The sequence below is a fragment of the Brienomyrus brachyistius genome, chromosome 20 (assembly GCF_023856365.1).
Source record: "Brienomyrus brachyistius isolate T26 chromosome 20, BBRACH_0.4, whole genome shotgun sequence".
Lineage (NCBI taxonomy): Eukaryota > Metazoa > Chordata > Actinopteri > Osteoglossiformes > Mormyridae > Brienomyrus > Brienomyrus brachyistius.
This window is the reverse complement of record NC_064552.1, coordinates 10,366,959-10,380,929: the sequence shown is the minus strand read 5'-3', so window position 1 is coordinate 10,380,929 and position 13,971 is coordinate 10,366,959. Positions and strand designations below refer to the sequence as shown.

General features: G+C 43.6%; 2 protein-coding genes across 5 annotated transcripts in view; both read right to left on the bottom strand.

The window, feature by feature from the left end:
* Positions 1 to 5,994: 5,994 nt before the first annotated feature.
* Positions 5,995 to 8,395, bottom strand: dkk1b (dickkopf WNT signaling pathway inhibitor 1b). The gene is made up of 4 exons (XM_048987515.1): positions 7,412 to 8,395; positions 7,034 to 7,175; positions 6,786 to 6,926; positions 5,995 to 6,675 (listed from the first exon to the last, which is right to left on the bottom strand). The coding sequence occupies exons 1-4, from the start codon at positions 7,622 to 7,624 to the stop codon at positions 6,422 to 6,424; spliced, it is 750 nt and encodes a 249-aa protein (XP_048843472.1). The 5' UTR covers positions 7,625 to 8,395; the 3' UTR covers positions 5,995 to 6,421.
* A 2,704-nt stretch (positions 8,396 to 11,099) lies between these two features.
* prkg1b (protein kinase cGMP-dependent 1b) overlaps positions 11,100 to 13,971 on the bottom strand; it is a 105,856-nt gene continuing 102,984 nt past the window's right edge. For all 4 annotated transcript variants that reach the window (XM_048987484.1, XM_048987483.1, XM_048987485.1 and 1 more), the window contains one exon: positions 11,100 to 13,833. In XM_048987484.1, coding sequence (XP_048843441.1) covers positions 13,735 to 13,833 — 99 coding nt within the window. In that variant the 3' untranslated portion in view covers positions 11,100 to 13,734. The remainder of the gene's footprint in view (positions 13,834 to 13,971) is intronic.

Genomic DNA, 13,971 nt, shown 5'->3' with positions numbered 1-13,971 from the left:
AGTTATTCTATAGATTTCATTCTTTTTTTCTTATCGATTGTACAGCACAATAAACTTCAGTATATTTACGATGTGGAGTAAAGCTTAAACTGTATATTGGCCTACAGAATACAGAGAAGGATTAGTCCTTTCAGGAGCATGTAAGGTCCTCGTTTAGGGAAGTCAGTGGTGTGGACACGTCTCCAGATCCTAAATTGCGGTGAGACTTGCAAAATATATTTCTTGCAATAGCCTTTCCAGAGAACCCTGAGTGAATTAGCGATCAAACCACTCGTATCCTCAGAGTGTCAATAACAGGCAACGTATTTGACATGCAGAAATTTCATTAACTTGCAACTCTGCAATCACTGCGCAAAACACCATTGTTCATAATTAAAGCTAAATTAACGGAAACTTAATGTTTACTACCGAAGCTTAAAATTTTTACGATATTATACCTTCATATTCCGCAACTCTAGTAAGCATCATAACTTACTATCTGCTTATCAAGGTCGGGGTCATGATAACACTGAATGAATAGGATTTAGTTTTTTAAGTAACTGTACCCATTGCATTATGATTATATGCTTTCAAAACATGTAAAGCCATAATTGACATATTATTGTCCAATTATGAAAATGCCTCAAAATTCCTCATATCTCAAAATTTGGAATGAATTGCGGTGACTTCCTAAAATATTTCATATCGTGGCTGATATTGTGTGATGATGATATATTGCTGAAATGGCAGTTCTGTGATTCATTGCACCTCCTTCAGGTAGCAAAACAGTGTCACTTTTTAACGGCAGCCGACTGAGCTAAAACACCTTTTTGCTTTTGCCGTTGTTGCTCTGCTGTGTCTGTATGTCCGCTGCCAAAGCTGGTGTGAGGGGCTGGTGTGCAAAGTGGCGCAGAGGCTCTCAATAGCTTCGCCTTCACGTCAAATAGTTCAGGCAAAGCGAGCAGCCGCCTGGCCCCCCCATTCTCCCCCGCCTGCACGCCCCTGTCTCTTACCTTTAGCTGCGTCGTGTTCTTTCCCGCCAAATTTTCCTTTTGACAGCCTCCTGTCCCCAAGTCAGAGGCTGAAGGAGCAGCAGGTCAGGAGGTTTCCGACTGCCGACTGCGGAGAGGGTGTGAGGCTCTGTAGGGGGCCGCCATCCCTGCATCTCATCACGCGTTCCGCTTTTTGTCCCTGTGGTTTCCCATCTTTCCTGGGAATGCTAACGCCGTCCAGTCCGCTTATTTCAGTCATTTCCTCAGCGTGGCCCGGTCACACCTGCAGATTCACCCTCAGGCGTTTTACAATCTCAGAGGGGAATTAAATAAATGCCCACAAAAGACAGAGCTTTTCCTTTTTAATATAAACACCAAATCATAACCAGACTCCTTTGGATTTAGTTCAGTTTTTAACAATAATATTCCTTATATTTAACACAAGGCTCTCTTAAACTTAAGCAGCTACATTTTTCAGTTTTACTTTAATTATACCCATTGGATTTATGTTTTATATGATTGTATTTTTTTAATTATTATTGTTACCCCCTTTACTACATAGTATATAAAATATATATACTATCAATGACAAGTATCCATTGAGTTTATATCATCATTATTATTATTATTATGATTATTATTAGTAGTATTATTGAAATATATTTTGATGTATACATGAGCGGAACAGCGAAATCAGAACCATGTGTTAGACTGACTGTCAGTGTTATTGTGACTGGCTTGATGTTGTCAGCTGACAAGTTCATAGCATATCTGTGGTATTCTGACTGACTGCTTGGCAGAGAGGCCACAGTCGCACTATGGGGACCAATAAGAGGGATCGAGCACAAGACATTTGATTGGATGACTTGGTCCGCAGTCAATGTGGCGTTAAGCGTGGCATGCGTTGGCCCGCGTGTTGATTCGTCCTTCACCTCCAGCGATGCGAGCGCAGGTCACCGCCCCCCCCCCCCCCCCCCCCCCATCCAGGCTGGGAACCGGCTCTAAAGCGCTAAGTCGTCTCTCTATAATTTAGTACATATTTACTTCAACTTTGTGGGGCCCCAACTTTCAGTGGAGGGTATTTATACGGTCTGGCTCCGAAACCGGGCCTGTGTTTGCGTTGGGCTTTTTAAACGTTCGATCTCTTGGCACTTTCATTACGAGGAATAACAGCACATAACGCACTGCGAGCGCGAAAGTTGCACAGAAACGCAACACTGTATATGTTTTTCCTTGAACGTGCCCCGTCTTCCCGGGAGCGTGCCTGTTACTTTTTTTTTTTTTTATCCGTGGCTTGAAGTCGCCTGGGCTCTTGGAAGACGGGGTCTCTTGAGTAAACAGAGACAATGAGGGTGGCGAGCTGTGGCTGCCTGTTTGCACGGCGGCTCCTCAGACACGTCTGCTGCTCTCAGCCACGCTGCCGCTCTCGGGGCTGCAGTCTGTGACGCCTGACATCATTAAAGCCGGATCCTTCCTGTCTGTAATTTTCAGGGCACGGCAGTCAGTCGTCGGGCGGCCTGTAAAAGTTCCGGCGGTGGCGCTGGGTGACGCAGTACGCGACGTGAAGGCAGCTTCGCCTCCCCTGACCTCTCCGCTCATTCCCTTCCTCGTGATCTGGACGTTACAGCTGCTTGTAGGGCTGGATCTACCTCTATCTGTCTCCTATCCTGACACGCGCGTCTGCAGCCGACTGCTTAGGCAACAAATGCCGACAGATGGTTTGACTTATATATGAATTGTTCGTATCTATGTGTTGCTGCGGCTATTAACAATGATGCTTGTGACAATCTTACGCATGAGCTGGAAGGGGCTGCTGTGCTTGTGTGCAGAAGATCGCCGGTCAAATATGTAAAATTGCAATCAAAGGCTTAGGGCCTAATACTTGCCACGATTAAACAACGGCAGTTCTCGCAATTGTTTCGAAACGTGACGTTCGTTTAATATTCGGATAAATAAATAGCAAGCAGGCTGATAGAATAAGGGATGTAATTAGCTATCCTTTGCGTTTCCTCTTTTCTTGGCGAGTCATTTCATTCCTGGTCCTTTGATTCGAAGATCAGACACACGCTGCCATATACGAGTAGCAGGCAGCAATCTTAGTGCTACCTACTGGTAATTATCCACCTGCCTAAATTAAAGAGTCGTCCCGTGCTGTGTCCTTATTTTCCTATATGACAGTTAATGAAGTGCCGGAAATGGGATATACAGTTCCAAGCCATCCTGTCTGCGTTTAACGCGTGCATGAGATGGCCAAAAAAGGCAGTATGGAATCCTTTATATCTTGCACCTGCTTTTAGTTCAGCAGAATAAAGTAATTACAGCCTGAGACATCTGTGTATTTTTACCCTCTTTAAGAGATACAGGGTCCAATTAGAAGTTAGCCAGGAAGACCAAAGGTTCAGATAAAAAGAAGGGCTATCGGCTAGCAGATGATACCAGCTTATTAGTGCCTCTTTGTGTTTGATAAAAATCTGCAGGCTTTTATGTTCTCTATTACAGTGTCATATTATAACATTTTTTTTTTTTGCCTAGGTGTGTGATTACAGATCGCATGTCACCATTAAAAAGGCTGTCTTCTTACGAGGCCTCCATCATTAAAGGGGAGGACAGAGCGGCAAAATAGACGCTACGGTTTTAAGTAAACAAGTCCATAGATGCGTACCGTCACCTTAAGAGCAGACAGCAGCTCCTTTCATCGCAGGAAATGATCTCGCCTTCTGTGTTTTGAAGTGAAACGGACCAGGTTAAGAGAGAAAACGTTTTCTGTGTTTTGATTAATATTTATGGCGTGCTCCAAACGCGTCGTGTCAGAGGGCCGGCGAGATCCCAGCAATGGGTTCTGCGTGTTGAAAGCCTAAATACTGACGTTGGCAGCTCGCTCTCGCTCGGGCGGTTTGGCCGAGGCCCTTGGTGTTGCGGGCTCACTCCCGCTGGCCTACGAGTTTCAAATATCTGCCCAGTTTCATGTGTCCTCCCAGTGTTCGCTGGGCTTTCCTCCTACAGGCCTGACACTAGCTCAGTTCTCCACTTCAGGTGCGAGGCTGAGGGGGGGGTGTGTGTCTGTAATGGCCCTAGTCCTCCCGGTTCACCCCGGGATGCATCCTGGATCAGAATGACCCTGATAAGCGGATGAGAGGGTCACTGAAAATGAATGTTCCCTCTCTGTCCTCTGCGCCACGAGGAAGATGAGGCGTCTCTGAAGGAAAGAAGCTGTCTGATGTAAGGGGGCACTTATGGCTGCGGCTGTCGGCAGCGGCGAGACCTGCGTGACTCTGCGGGGCTGCAGGACAAGGCCTCGCACCTTTGACGTTTCATTCACCGAACCCCAGTCTGCACAGCCCTAACCCACATGCTAATCCATTGCATGTCAGTAGACATAAAACTTTTTTTAACTGTAATTTCTTGTTATTAATGTATTGCTCCTTTATCCTTGTTTTAGGTACTTTTTTCCCAAATCTGGATAACTGTTCTTAAGCGATTGGCAGTCCTGCTAAGTATTAGTTGATAGTGTCCAGGCGCTCCCCACCCCCCAGTTAACTCAAAGCAGGATAAGCAGTTAAAAGATGGATGGATGGATGGACAGACAGTCAATGCACTTCACAAACATTCAGTTATGTTATCGGCATCTATGCAAAATGTTCAGCTTATTGATTTCTCAGCTTTCTGTTATTCTCGTGAAAACTGAACATAGTTGGTATCAAGTGATAGATTGGATGAAGGAGGACTTCCTTTGCTTTGTGAAGTTTTTTATCGATCTGCCCATGGTTGTGAATTGCTCTGCTTTATATTCGGGTCATGGCAAAAAAATAAATCCACACTTAAAGACCAGTGTTTGTGAATGAGCCATGGCGGATCAGATGGCTACCTTAAAGATGCTCGTTTAATTTCCTCCTAACCCTAAAAAACGACACCATTTACTGTATGTCTAACACAGGTGGCGTTGGGATTCGCTTGCACCATTGTGCCGTTTGGGATTCCTGCCACAGATGTTTTGGGTCTTGCTGTTGTTGATGGGGGGGTGGGGGGGGTGGTGGTGAGGGGTGTCTGTGAGACTGGCTGAAGCACATTTATGGGAAGAGGACAATCAGCGACTGTATATCCTGTGCTTTGAAATGACTGGCCCTGTGCTTTGTCCCGGCTGACAGCTAGGCGGAGTAAGGACTTCAGCTCTGGGGTTTCTAATTACTTAAAACACAGTAGTGGGTCTTCGGCAATGCATTCCTGAAGAAGGTTACGTGGTTCCAGGAGAAAGGACACTTTCCATCATTGAATTTCTCTTCAATTCCATTCCTAGCGTTAGTTGTGTATTTTCAGCCAAGCTGTTCCCTGAACATCCTTGAAAATACACGTCTATACGGTCACGACCCGCAGAAACAGAAGATAAACAAAAAAAAAAAGAAGTCTAGCAACCAATTAATTATCCAAGCAACGCCATGCATCACAGGCTTGTGAAAAATCTGCGAGAGTCTCAGTGTCCCAGCTTGGATCATATGTTCACTGGGAAAAGAGAAAAACAGGAGGAGAACTTGTCCACATGTTCGGCCAGATGGCATCTCCAGGGGTAAAACGGCTGAAGTTGCCAAAGTCTATGTGGTGAAAAGGCCTCTCACCTGAGAGACCAACTCAAACACACAGCACAATAAAACAGCCATATGGCACGACTGCAGAAAGTGGCTGATGCGCCGGTTAGCTCTCTGACGGGGTCGCGTGAATGTGAAGGGGCTGTTATGGCGACAAGATGAAGCAAAGCGCCGCTATCCACACCACCCCCAGTAGGGGGCGTACAAATCTGCGCTAATGTGTCCCATTACTTGCTGATGAAATCTGTGCAGATTTCGAAGTAATTCTAATGCCAGTAAAGACAGTTTCAGTCAAAGAGTAAGACCCTCCCTTGGGGGGGAAGATTCGTTCACCTGCCTGTCTGAAAAGAAAATGTTCCACAAATTTGAAAGCCTGTCATTTTAGGTTTCACAGGAAAATCTTTATCAGACAAAACACAAGAGACTGTTTTTTTTTTGTATATCTTGATTTAATAACACTTTAAATATCTTTACATTCTCTTTATTTCAAATAAAAATATAGGCATTTATATCAGATTCTAAATATAGATCACCGTTTATAAATTTAAAAATAGTATGATATCAGGCAGCACCTCCTCCAAATGGTTGTTGACAGAAATCACTAGAGTTAAGTGCCACTTCAGTACAGTATTTACAATACAGTAATTTACTGCAATCATTGTGAGTCTCAAGTTCCATAAAAGAGAAACAAACCTACTCTGCTATTTTGAAGAACAACACTGAAAAAACCCCAACAACAAGAAAACAGTATCCACCGAGAACGCCGTCTTCCACACTTGGAAAAAAAAAATGTTCTTGAGAACAAAAATTAGTCCCTTTGCTCTCCAGGGGGCCAGACAACATCCTTGAAGATTAGCCTCAGACCGCAGTTCAGTGCCGCTGGCAGGTGTGAAGACTTCGAGCGGCCTTGTTGCTGTGGTTGCCCTTCTGCGTCCGGCACGAAAGCCCGACTCCACAGTCACAGCGCTGGAAGATCTCCAGGCCGTGGGTGCCTTTCCTTCTGTGCTTGGTGCACACCTGCCCTTCCTTCAGGACCGGCTTGCAGATCTTGGACCAAAAGTGACGTGCACAGCACAGCCCTTCTGAGCAGTCCGTAGACCTCAAGCAGTTCTCGCCTTCCTGACCTGCAAGATTAAACCGCAGGAGAAAGGAGAAAAAAAAAATTAGACCACTTAAGGTTGCAGAAGATGCATTAACATGCATCGACCATTTAATTGCTTCAGCGCGTGCATACCTTTGAGGGACTGCGATCGACTTGGCAAAGGTCGTTTGGAATGAGGTTGAATCGTGGAGTTCTCCTGCCCCAGAGTCACCGCTGCTGTCGCATCGACTCTAACTTGCTGAGTCGTAGCAGGATCAATCGGCAAACACAGTCCTGCAATAAAATAATGTAATTAATTCAACAGAAGTATAAAAACTTCAGTTTAAGGCCATGATTAGAAATTCTTGTCTGGCCGTAATTGCCCTGGCTGATGCCCTCACCGTTGCTGCAGTGGTTGCCAGGACAGCAAACGGCGTCCCGGATGCATCGCTTCCTGCGCTTCCTGCACGGCAGACAGGCGCCTCGGGATCCGTAGCAGAACTCCTCGTCGCCGCATTCCTCGTCAGTCGAGCAACTTAGAGGCTGTGTTCGACAAGGTAACACTTTAAGATGATTGCACTTAACAATAAATTTGTCGAGGCGCACGCTTGATTTGAGTGTCTGCATTGCACGTGGGAAGATTTCCCCATTGCTTTTTAATGAAATGAACTTGGGATGTGTGCGCGCGTGTCATTTACAAGACGACTGTACGATAACGCCGGGAAGATACCGCACAGTCTGCAGCAACTTGGCTAGTTGCTAGTTATTCGTCCACTTACCTGCACTGGGTCAATTGCTGTGTTCTGGTTGCCGCTGTCAAAAGGCAAAATGTCGGGACTTGCGCTGACCGGGTGCCCTGGATTCGCTGCTCCTCCGGGAAGATTCTTGATGGCATTGGAATTGTGCAGGGCAGACCCGGCATGGGTGCCCCCAAAGTACACATACAGGGTACAAAAAACGGCCAGAAACGGATGCACTAAAACCAGCAGCATAGCTATGCAGCGCGATGAGAGATACAAGTAACGCAAAGGCACAAACTCCGCTCGGGCAACTTTCGCGCTGGGCGCCGTATAGTCCCCCTTTTTAAAATGTGAAGCTCGCAGGTTTCTAAGGATGAAGTGAAGTTTCCTGTCTCCTCTGAAGACTCCGCTATCGTGATGCTCGATTTATACATGTGGAGTTGTTTGCATTCCCGCCCCTAGCTGTGTGTAACAAAGGGGTGGATGAAATTTCAAAGAGCCCGAGTTCATGACGCTTCTTCCCACAGCAGTTACGCTTGCTATTGGAAGGGAGATCTGGTCCTAAGGTTTCACAATGTTTGTGTATAATTATCAATGAGTCCGTCAGATGACATCAAACACGTACCGAAACATTTCCATCTAATGGAGCCGTTGCTCATACTTTATATGGGATTTAAGGGATATCACTAAACCTATTCTAGGCGTTCTTGGAACTTGGAAAAGCTCAGGACATGTGTTTTTTGCGTTTACAGTCAACAACGGCGTTGTCTTTGTAATTAAAAAAAAAAGTTGAATTTACCACAAGTTCCGAATCCTCGTTTTCATTTGTGAGTTTTTTTAACAAGAATATACTTCGTGTTTTTCATTAAACAGCTTAAGCAAACTTTAATATATTATGACATGTGTCAAAGCTTCAAATTTCCTTAAAAATTGCAATGTCTTGTCAAATTAACAATAGTTGACGATCCAGACGATTCACTCAGCTTTTTTGTAATGGATGGTTATTCAAGTTATTTTCGGTCCATTAGCAGCATTTGATACGTAATTGTAACGGGAGAACTTTGAAATGCACTTGATTAAACAAGCGGTGCAGATCAAAGGCCCGTATGCAAATCGCTGGGAGTGAAAAGTTTACCGAATTAATTATCATTCAGGCTAAGTGCTTTAAAACAAATACGGCTTGATTAGCAGTCAGCAATAAGGAACTGACATCGGTCTCTCTGAACTTCAGCTGCGCGCTGTTAACACAATTAGACACGTTTTTAACAAGCCGGTTTCTCAACTGAAAGTTTGCCATTATTATTTTTTTTTGGAACGTTGCATTGTAAATGTGTTGCCTAAAGGTAGGCTAATCATAATATTATTTGATATCTTAACAACATTCGACAATTGGTGTGTATGTAAACATACACTTTATGTCTATAGTATGATTGTCAACAACGTAGGCCCACGTAGCAAAACTATTTAAGTCACTAATGCCCTAAAAAGTTCCCAAGTTTAAGTCCTTTGTGTATGTGTAAGTTGTGTAAGATATTTATTTTCCGCATCCTTAAATAACTTACAGAGGATCTGGCAGATTATAGCCTTATCACAAAATTAAAGGTTTATTTGGCTGTCTTTTGTAGGAATCTAATGCTTTCCGGTCAGTGACTTAACTTTTTATCAATATCCAGAAGATATGGGGCTTAAAAGTTGTTTTTTCGGGTTCCCCTTAGGTGGGTGATAAATTAATTTGTGACTGTTACTGAATTGAAAGTTAAGGATCATGGTCTTCGGTGTATATTAGGCATCCCTTAATTGAGAAACTATTATCTTAACAAAGCATGGTGACCCTTTTTTATACCGAAGAATAAATATTGTCAAAGTGCGGTAGGCCCATTGAAAAGGTGATGGAGATGACCCATTTTACCAATCGCACAAAATTACAGTTTCACATAAAGTAACAAGAAGTCCATTGAATAGGGGATGCGAAAGAATTCTTCGGATGTTCAAAAAGTATTCATTTGGTGTATCCTGGGGTTGGATCTTTGTAGTCACGTAATACGCTAACGATTTAACAGTTTCTAAGCACATGCCTGCCAAATACTTGGAATAACCTCCTAAATAGAAAAGCTTTGATGCTGTTTACAGAGGTTACTTATAATAGGCAACTACAAGACAAACGTTCAATACACTTCATTAAACGTGAATTCGCGGCATTCAGCCCGATTCTTTGGTCTTTCGGCTTTGTTTTAATTGTACATCCAGTGCCTAGAGTGGTGTAAAATGAAGCTCCGTGTAAAGGAGCCTTTGATGAAGACACATCAAACAGAACTGAAGCCCCATGTCTTAATCAGACTTCGGCAGGCATGGCATCTTCACAAACAGTTCGTTTGCTCGGCTTTTAGCGGCTTTTAGCGGACATTGTACTCGGCAAAATGATTTGGTTGAATGCCAGGTAATCCTGTTTTAAATTGCCCGGTCGCCTCTTAATCTTTATGCTACAATAGACGCTGCTAGTTAGCCACGTCATTAAAGTGAAAAATAAATACACACCCATTGGCGTCTGACCGAAAAACCGTGGTTTTTAACTAGCTTTTTTTCCCCTCCGAAGTAGAAAAGACGATTATTAGACAGGTGTGCGCCCTGCTCCATCTAGCGGTCTGTACTGTTCACGTCCTCATAACATATATGTCACGTAAATGTGGATGGTATATTTGATCCATCCATCCATACATCCATCTTCTAAATGCTGTCGTGGAGCCTTATGCTTCTTAATAAATGAATAATTCCTTTTATTAAAACGTTAGTATAATTAAATCAGTGAAACCGCGTCATGCTTGAAGGGATCACATCGGGAAATGAACTGCCCCCAGCATCCTGCCAAAATGGCTTAGGTGTTATTCATGCCTTAAATGGATCATATTCCACTCCTGCCTGAATTACACCTGGAAGGTTTGACCCCTCCACCCCCAACAAAAAAATACAAACTGTCAGTCACTGCCTGACCTTGTAGTGCATGGTTGTGTGTGTGTGTGTGTGTGTGTGTGTGTGTGGTCCAGGTACACATTACATAGTGGGGACCATATGTCCCCACAATGTGATAAAAACCTGTTATTTTGATGTTGTGGGGACCATTTTTTTCAGTCCACACAAGGAGAAACTGAGTTTAATAAAAATCTGTGACTGCAATTAAAAAAACTAAAAATATCAAAAGACTTCTATTTTGTTTGGTTACTTATGGTTAAGGTTTGGGCTGGGTGGGGGTTAAGATTGTCATTGTTGGGACTAGGATTTTCCCCTTTAAAATGAATGGATGGTCTCACAAAGGTATAAGTACGGGTCTGTGTGTGTGTGTGTGTGTGTGAGAGAGAGAGATTATGTGTGCTGTACCACTTCTGATTTAAAGATGTCTCCTTCTGAATCTTTAAATTTCACTCTCCCCTGAAGCCCCTGTTGACCTGCTGTGGTGTAATAAGACTGACAGCTGCAGCAAACAGCCTTCACTTACAGATGCTGTTCCTGTCTGCCAAAGATTGCACAAGGGAGCTGGTCTGTAGAAGGGGAGTCGAAGCCATGGACTAATCTATGCCACAAAAGCACTAAATTGGGGGATGGGCAGTCAGGTGTCCAACCTGGACATAGTGATTGGCTATGCTGGTCTTCCCCAAGACAAATCTTGTATTTTTGACATGCTGTCTGGACTATCAATATGATGACCATATTCATTCCAGAGAGATGCGAGATCTGACTATCCAAAGTCGTTCACATTTATTGTTGCCTTGTGAACATTACAAATTTTATGGGGCAGATTTGCAGCACATTTACAATACAAAAAGATTCAACACTGACAAAAGCTCATCTGAAGCAAATTGGACCACAAGAACAGCTCATTACTCTGAGTGTCACAAACTGGTCCTGGAGGACTGGATTCCTACCTGTTGAGCTTCTAATTTATGCTCTAATTGGACAAACATGGACTTAGCATTCAGTGTTATGAATTGTATAAATGTACCTGCACACACTGCAGTCCCACAGGGCCAAGATTGGCCACCTCTGACGTGAGAGCAAGAAATGAGGTTTGCTAACTAGACAAAAGGACATCTGGGTACAAATCAGTACTGTAAAATACTTTTCTATTTCAGCGACATGGTAAACTGACAGCTGCAAAAGACTACATTGAATCTTACATTTACCGGAATTAAGTCTCTGTTAAGTCTATGTTAAGTCTATGTTACGTGTGTGCTGAAGTCACATGGCGGGAATGCCTTCATTGGTACATTCTGGTTGAAGGTCACATGGGCATGAAGATGTGATTCCACTGTCCCACTGAAAGAGCCAGGGTTTTCTCCCTGTCTTTCGGTTTCTACAGATATTTTACCACCCATGCTGATGCTCACTTCAAGTTTCGCTCGAGTCGGAGAGGAAATCATTTCAATGAGGCCTTCTGTTCGCTGCATGTGTGGGATCACCGGGGAAAAAAGACCACCCAGCAAAAGTGAGAGCGCAGCTAATGCGAAAGTATGAAGAGTCCCCTGTTCTTAAGTTAATCTGCGCAAACAAGCCGCAGACGCGCTTTCGCAGACGCGCTTTCGCAGACGCGGCGGACCGGACCTCGCGGCCAGGCTGCGGGAAATGAGGCGTTCGTCACGTTGCGTTGTTTTGAAAGTTACGTTTTTTTATTTTAAGAAAAAAAGGCGTATAAATAGCAGAACCATAAAAAAAGCAGCAGGGACAAGAAGTCAAGACGTTTGGCTTCATCATGCAGCATTAACAGAAATGTTTGTCGTTTTTGGATGCCATTGATATAAGGCACTTGCTATTATGCCAAAGAGCCATGTGATGGGTCGCCCAGACAGCCTGGTGCGGGGAGCATACAGTCATTGAGTTGCTGACCAACATTTTGAGTTTGTTCAAGTCTGGTTAGATCTGAGTTGTAAGACGGCATGTTTTGTGTAAAAAGTCAAAAAGAGTAAACGCTGATATACTCTAACAATTCAAAGTTGTACATGTATCACAAAATATTAGCACTAAATATTTATTTACACAAATATTTACCTCTGGTCCTAAAGAATAAATAAGATTTCTCTATCCAGCAAATTGTGTTTACGAGAATCGGAACGTGAAGCGTGGCGGCATGTCGTCCTCCTCTCCTGAGATGCCTGCGCACAGAGACTGTTGAAATGCAAATTGCAGAACCAGAAATCTGTGATACTATCCGTCCTTTAATCAGCTTTTATCATTCCGCTTACATCGTCTAAATTCTTATGTATCATGAGAGTCTGTGACAGTCTGCCCCCTGGTGGTGGAAAAGTAGTATACCTCTGAATTGTTTAAGCTTTTTTTCAGACAGTTTCGGCTGATCTATAATTTACCAAACCAGTAACGGGCATCAGAGACTACTGCTACTGTCTGCTTTTTGTGGATTTTTTGTGTTTAGAAAGCACAATAGCATGTAATGACTCCTGAAGCATGTCTAAGTGGAAATTATTTACTGCAAATTAAGAGCATAGGAGTGCAACTCAGTGCTAGCAAAATATAAGGGTCATGAAAACTTGTGGGTGAAGGCAGATGTACGCTGCAGGTTTTTCTTTTTTTTTTTTTTTTTTAGAAGATATTTAAAAAGGGAACAGTTGTGCTTCTAAGTTAAATTGTGTTAATACTGATACATATTTGTCTGTGTGTGAATGTGTGTGTGTGTGTTTTGGAATATATATGCAATATATACATATACATACTGTATCTGCTACCATATGATTTCGATTGACTTTAACATTCAGAAAGAGAGTGAGCACTTCAAAAAGTGACTCTAATAAGTTACATCGCCATGGTCCTGTAGACCCCAGAGAGCAGGAGGGTGGTGTCCTCTCTCTCATACACGAAAAAGGTTAGCTGAACGTAACCACGGCGACAGCGAACAGCCAACAGCTGGGGGGGGGGGGGGAATCCCAGAAATCCAAAGATGTGGTTCTGCCTCACAATACGTGGCTGTTCCATCTAAGACAAAGGTTCTGGGAGAGGGAGATCTGTGGTAGGAAAAGGAAACCTTTTAAATGATTATTTTTAAGGCTCAGCTCGAGGATCGACGTTAGCGGCGTGGTGCTCTATGCAGCGTTACGTTCTGCAGGAGCCATACCGTTACCCAGACGTTAGCCCCTATGCCACGCCTGTGACCCAGCAGCATCGGCAAAGGCATTATCGGTGACCCAGAGCTTTGACTCTCCCCTTCGTCTTTCCTCGTCTCGCTATTTCTTTGCTTTGCTGCATGTTTAATTTTTGTATTATTTAATTAGATTTTTTTTTCTTTTTTTAAAACTTCCTGAAGAAGGCGCCCCAGGGCGTCAAAGAAGCCGATTTCAGGAATCCGGGACGTGGGGGTGGGGCTAAAAATCTGTGTCCCAGCCTGAGTTGTCATCTGGAGGTGGGTCATCATTGTCCTCTGGGAAACTGTCGAAGTTGCTCGTGTCAGTCGGTGACGTGACCTGGGCGACAGAACAATCGGTTTCGAAATTAGCTTTATCGTGTTTACTCCAAGCAACAACAACAAAAAAAAAAAATGCTACATGTCATGACCTCAACCAACCAGGCTTGTTCTCTTATGAAACCGGACAATCTTACAT

Coding starts and splice junctions, on each gene's coding strand:
- dkk1b (XM_048987515.1), bottom strand. CDS start 7,624: ATGCTGCTGGTTTTAGTGCATCCGTTTCTGGCCGTTTTTTGTACCCTG. Junction 7,176..7,411: donor CAGCAATTGACCCAGTGCAG/GTAAGTGGACGA, acceptor TGTCGAACACAG/CCTCTAAGTTGCTCGACTGA. Junction 6,927..7,033: donor TGGCAACCACTGCAGCAACG/GTGAGGGCATCA, acceptor ATTTTATTGCAG/GACTGTGTTTGCCGATTGAT.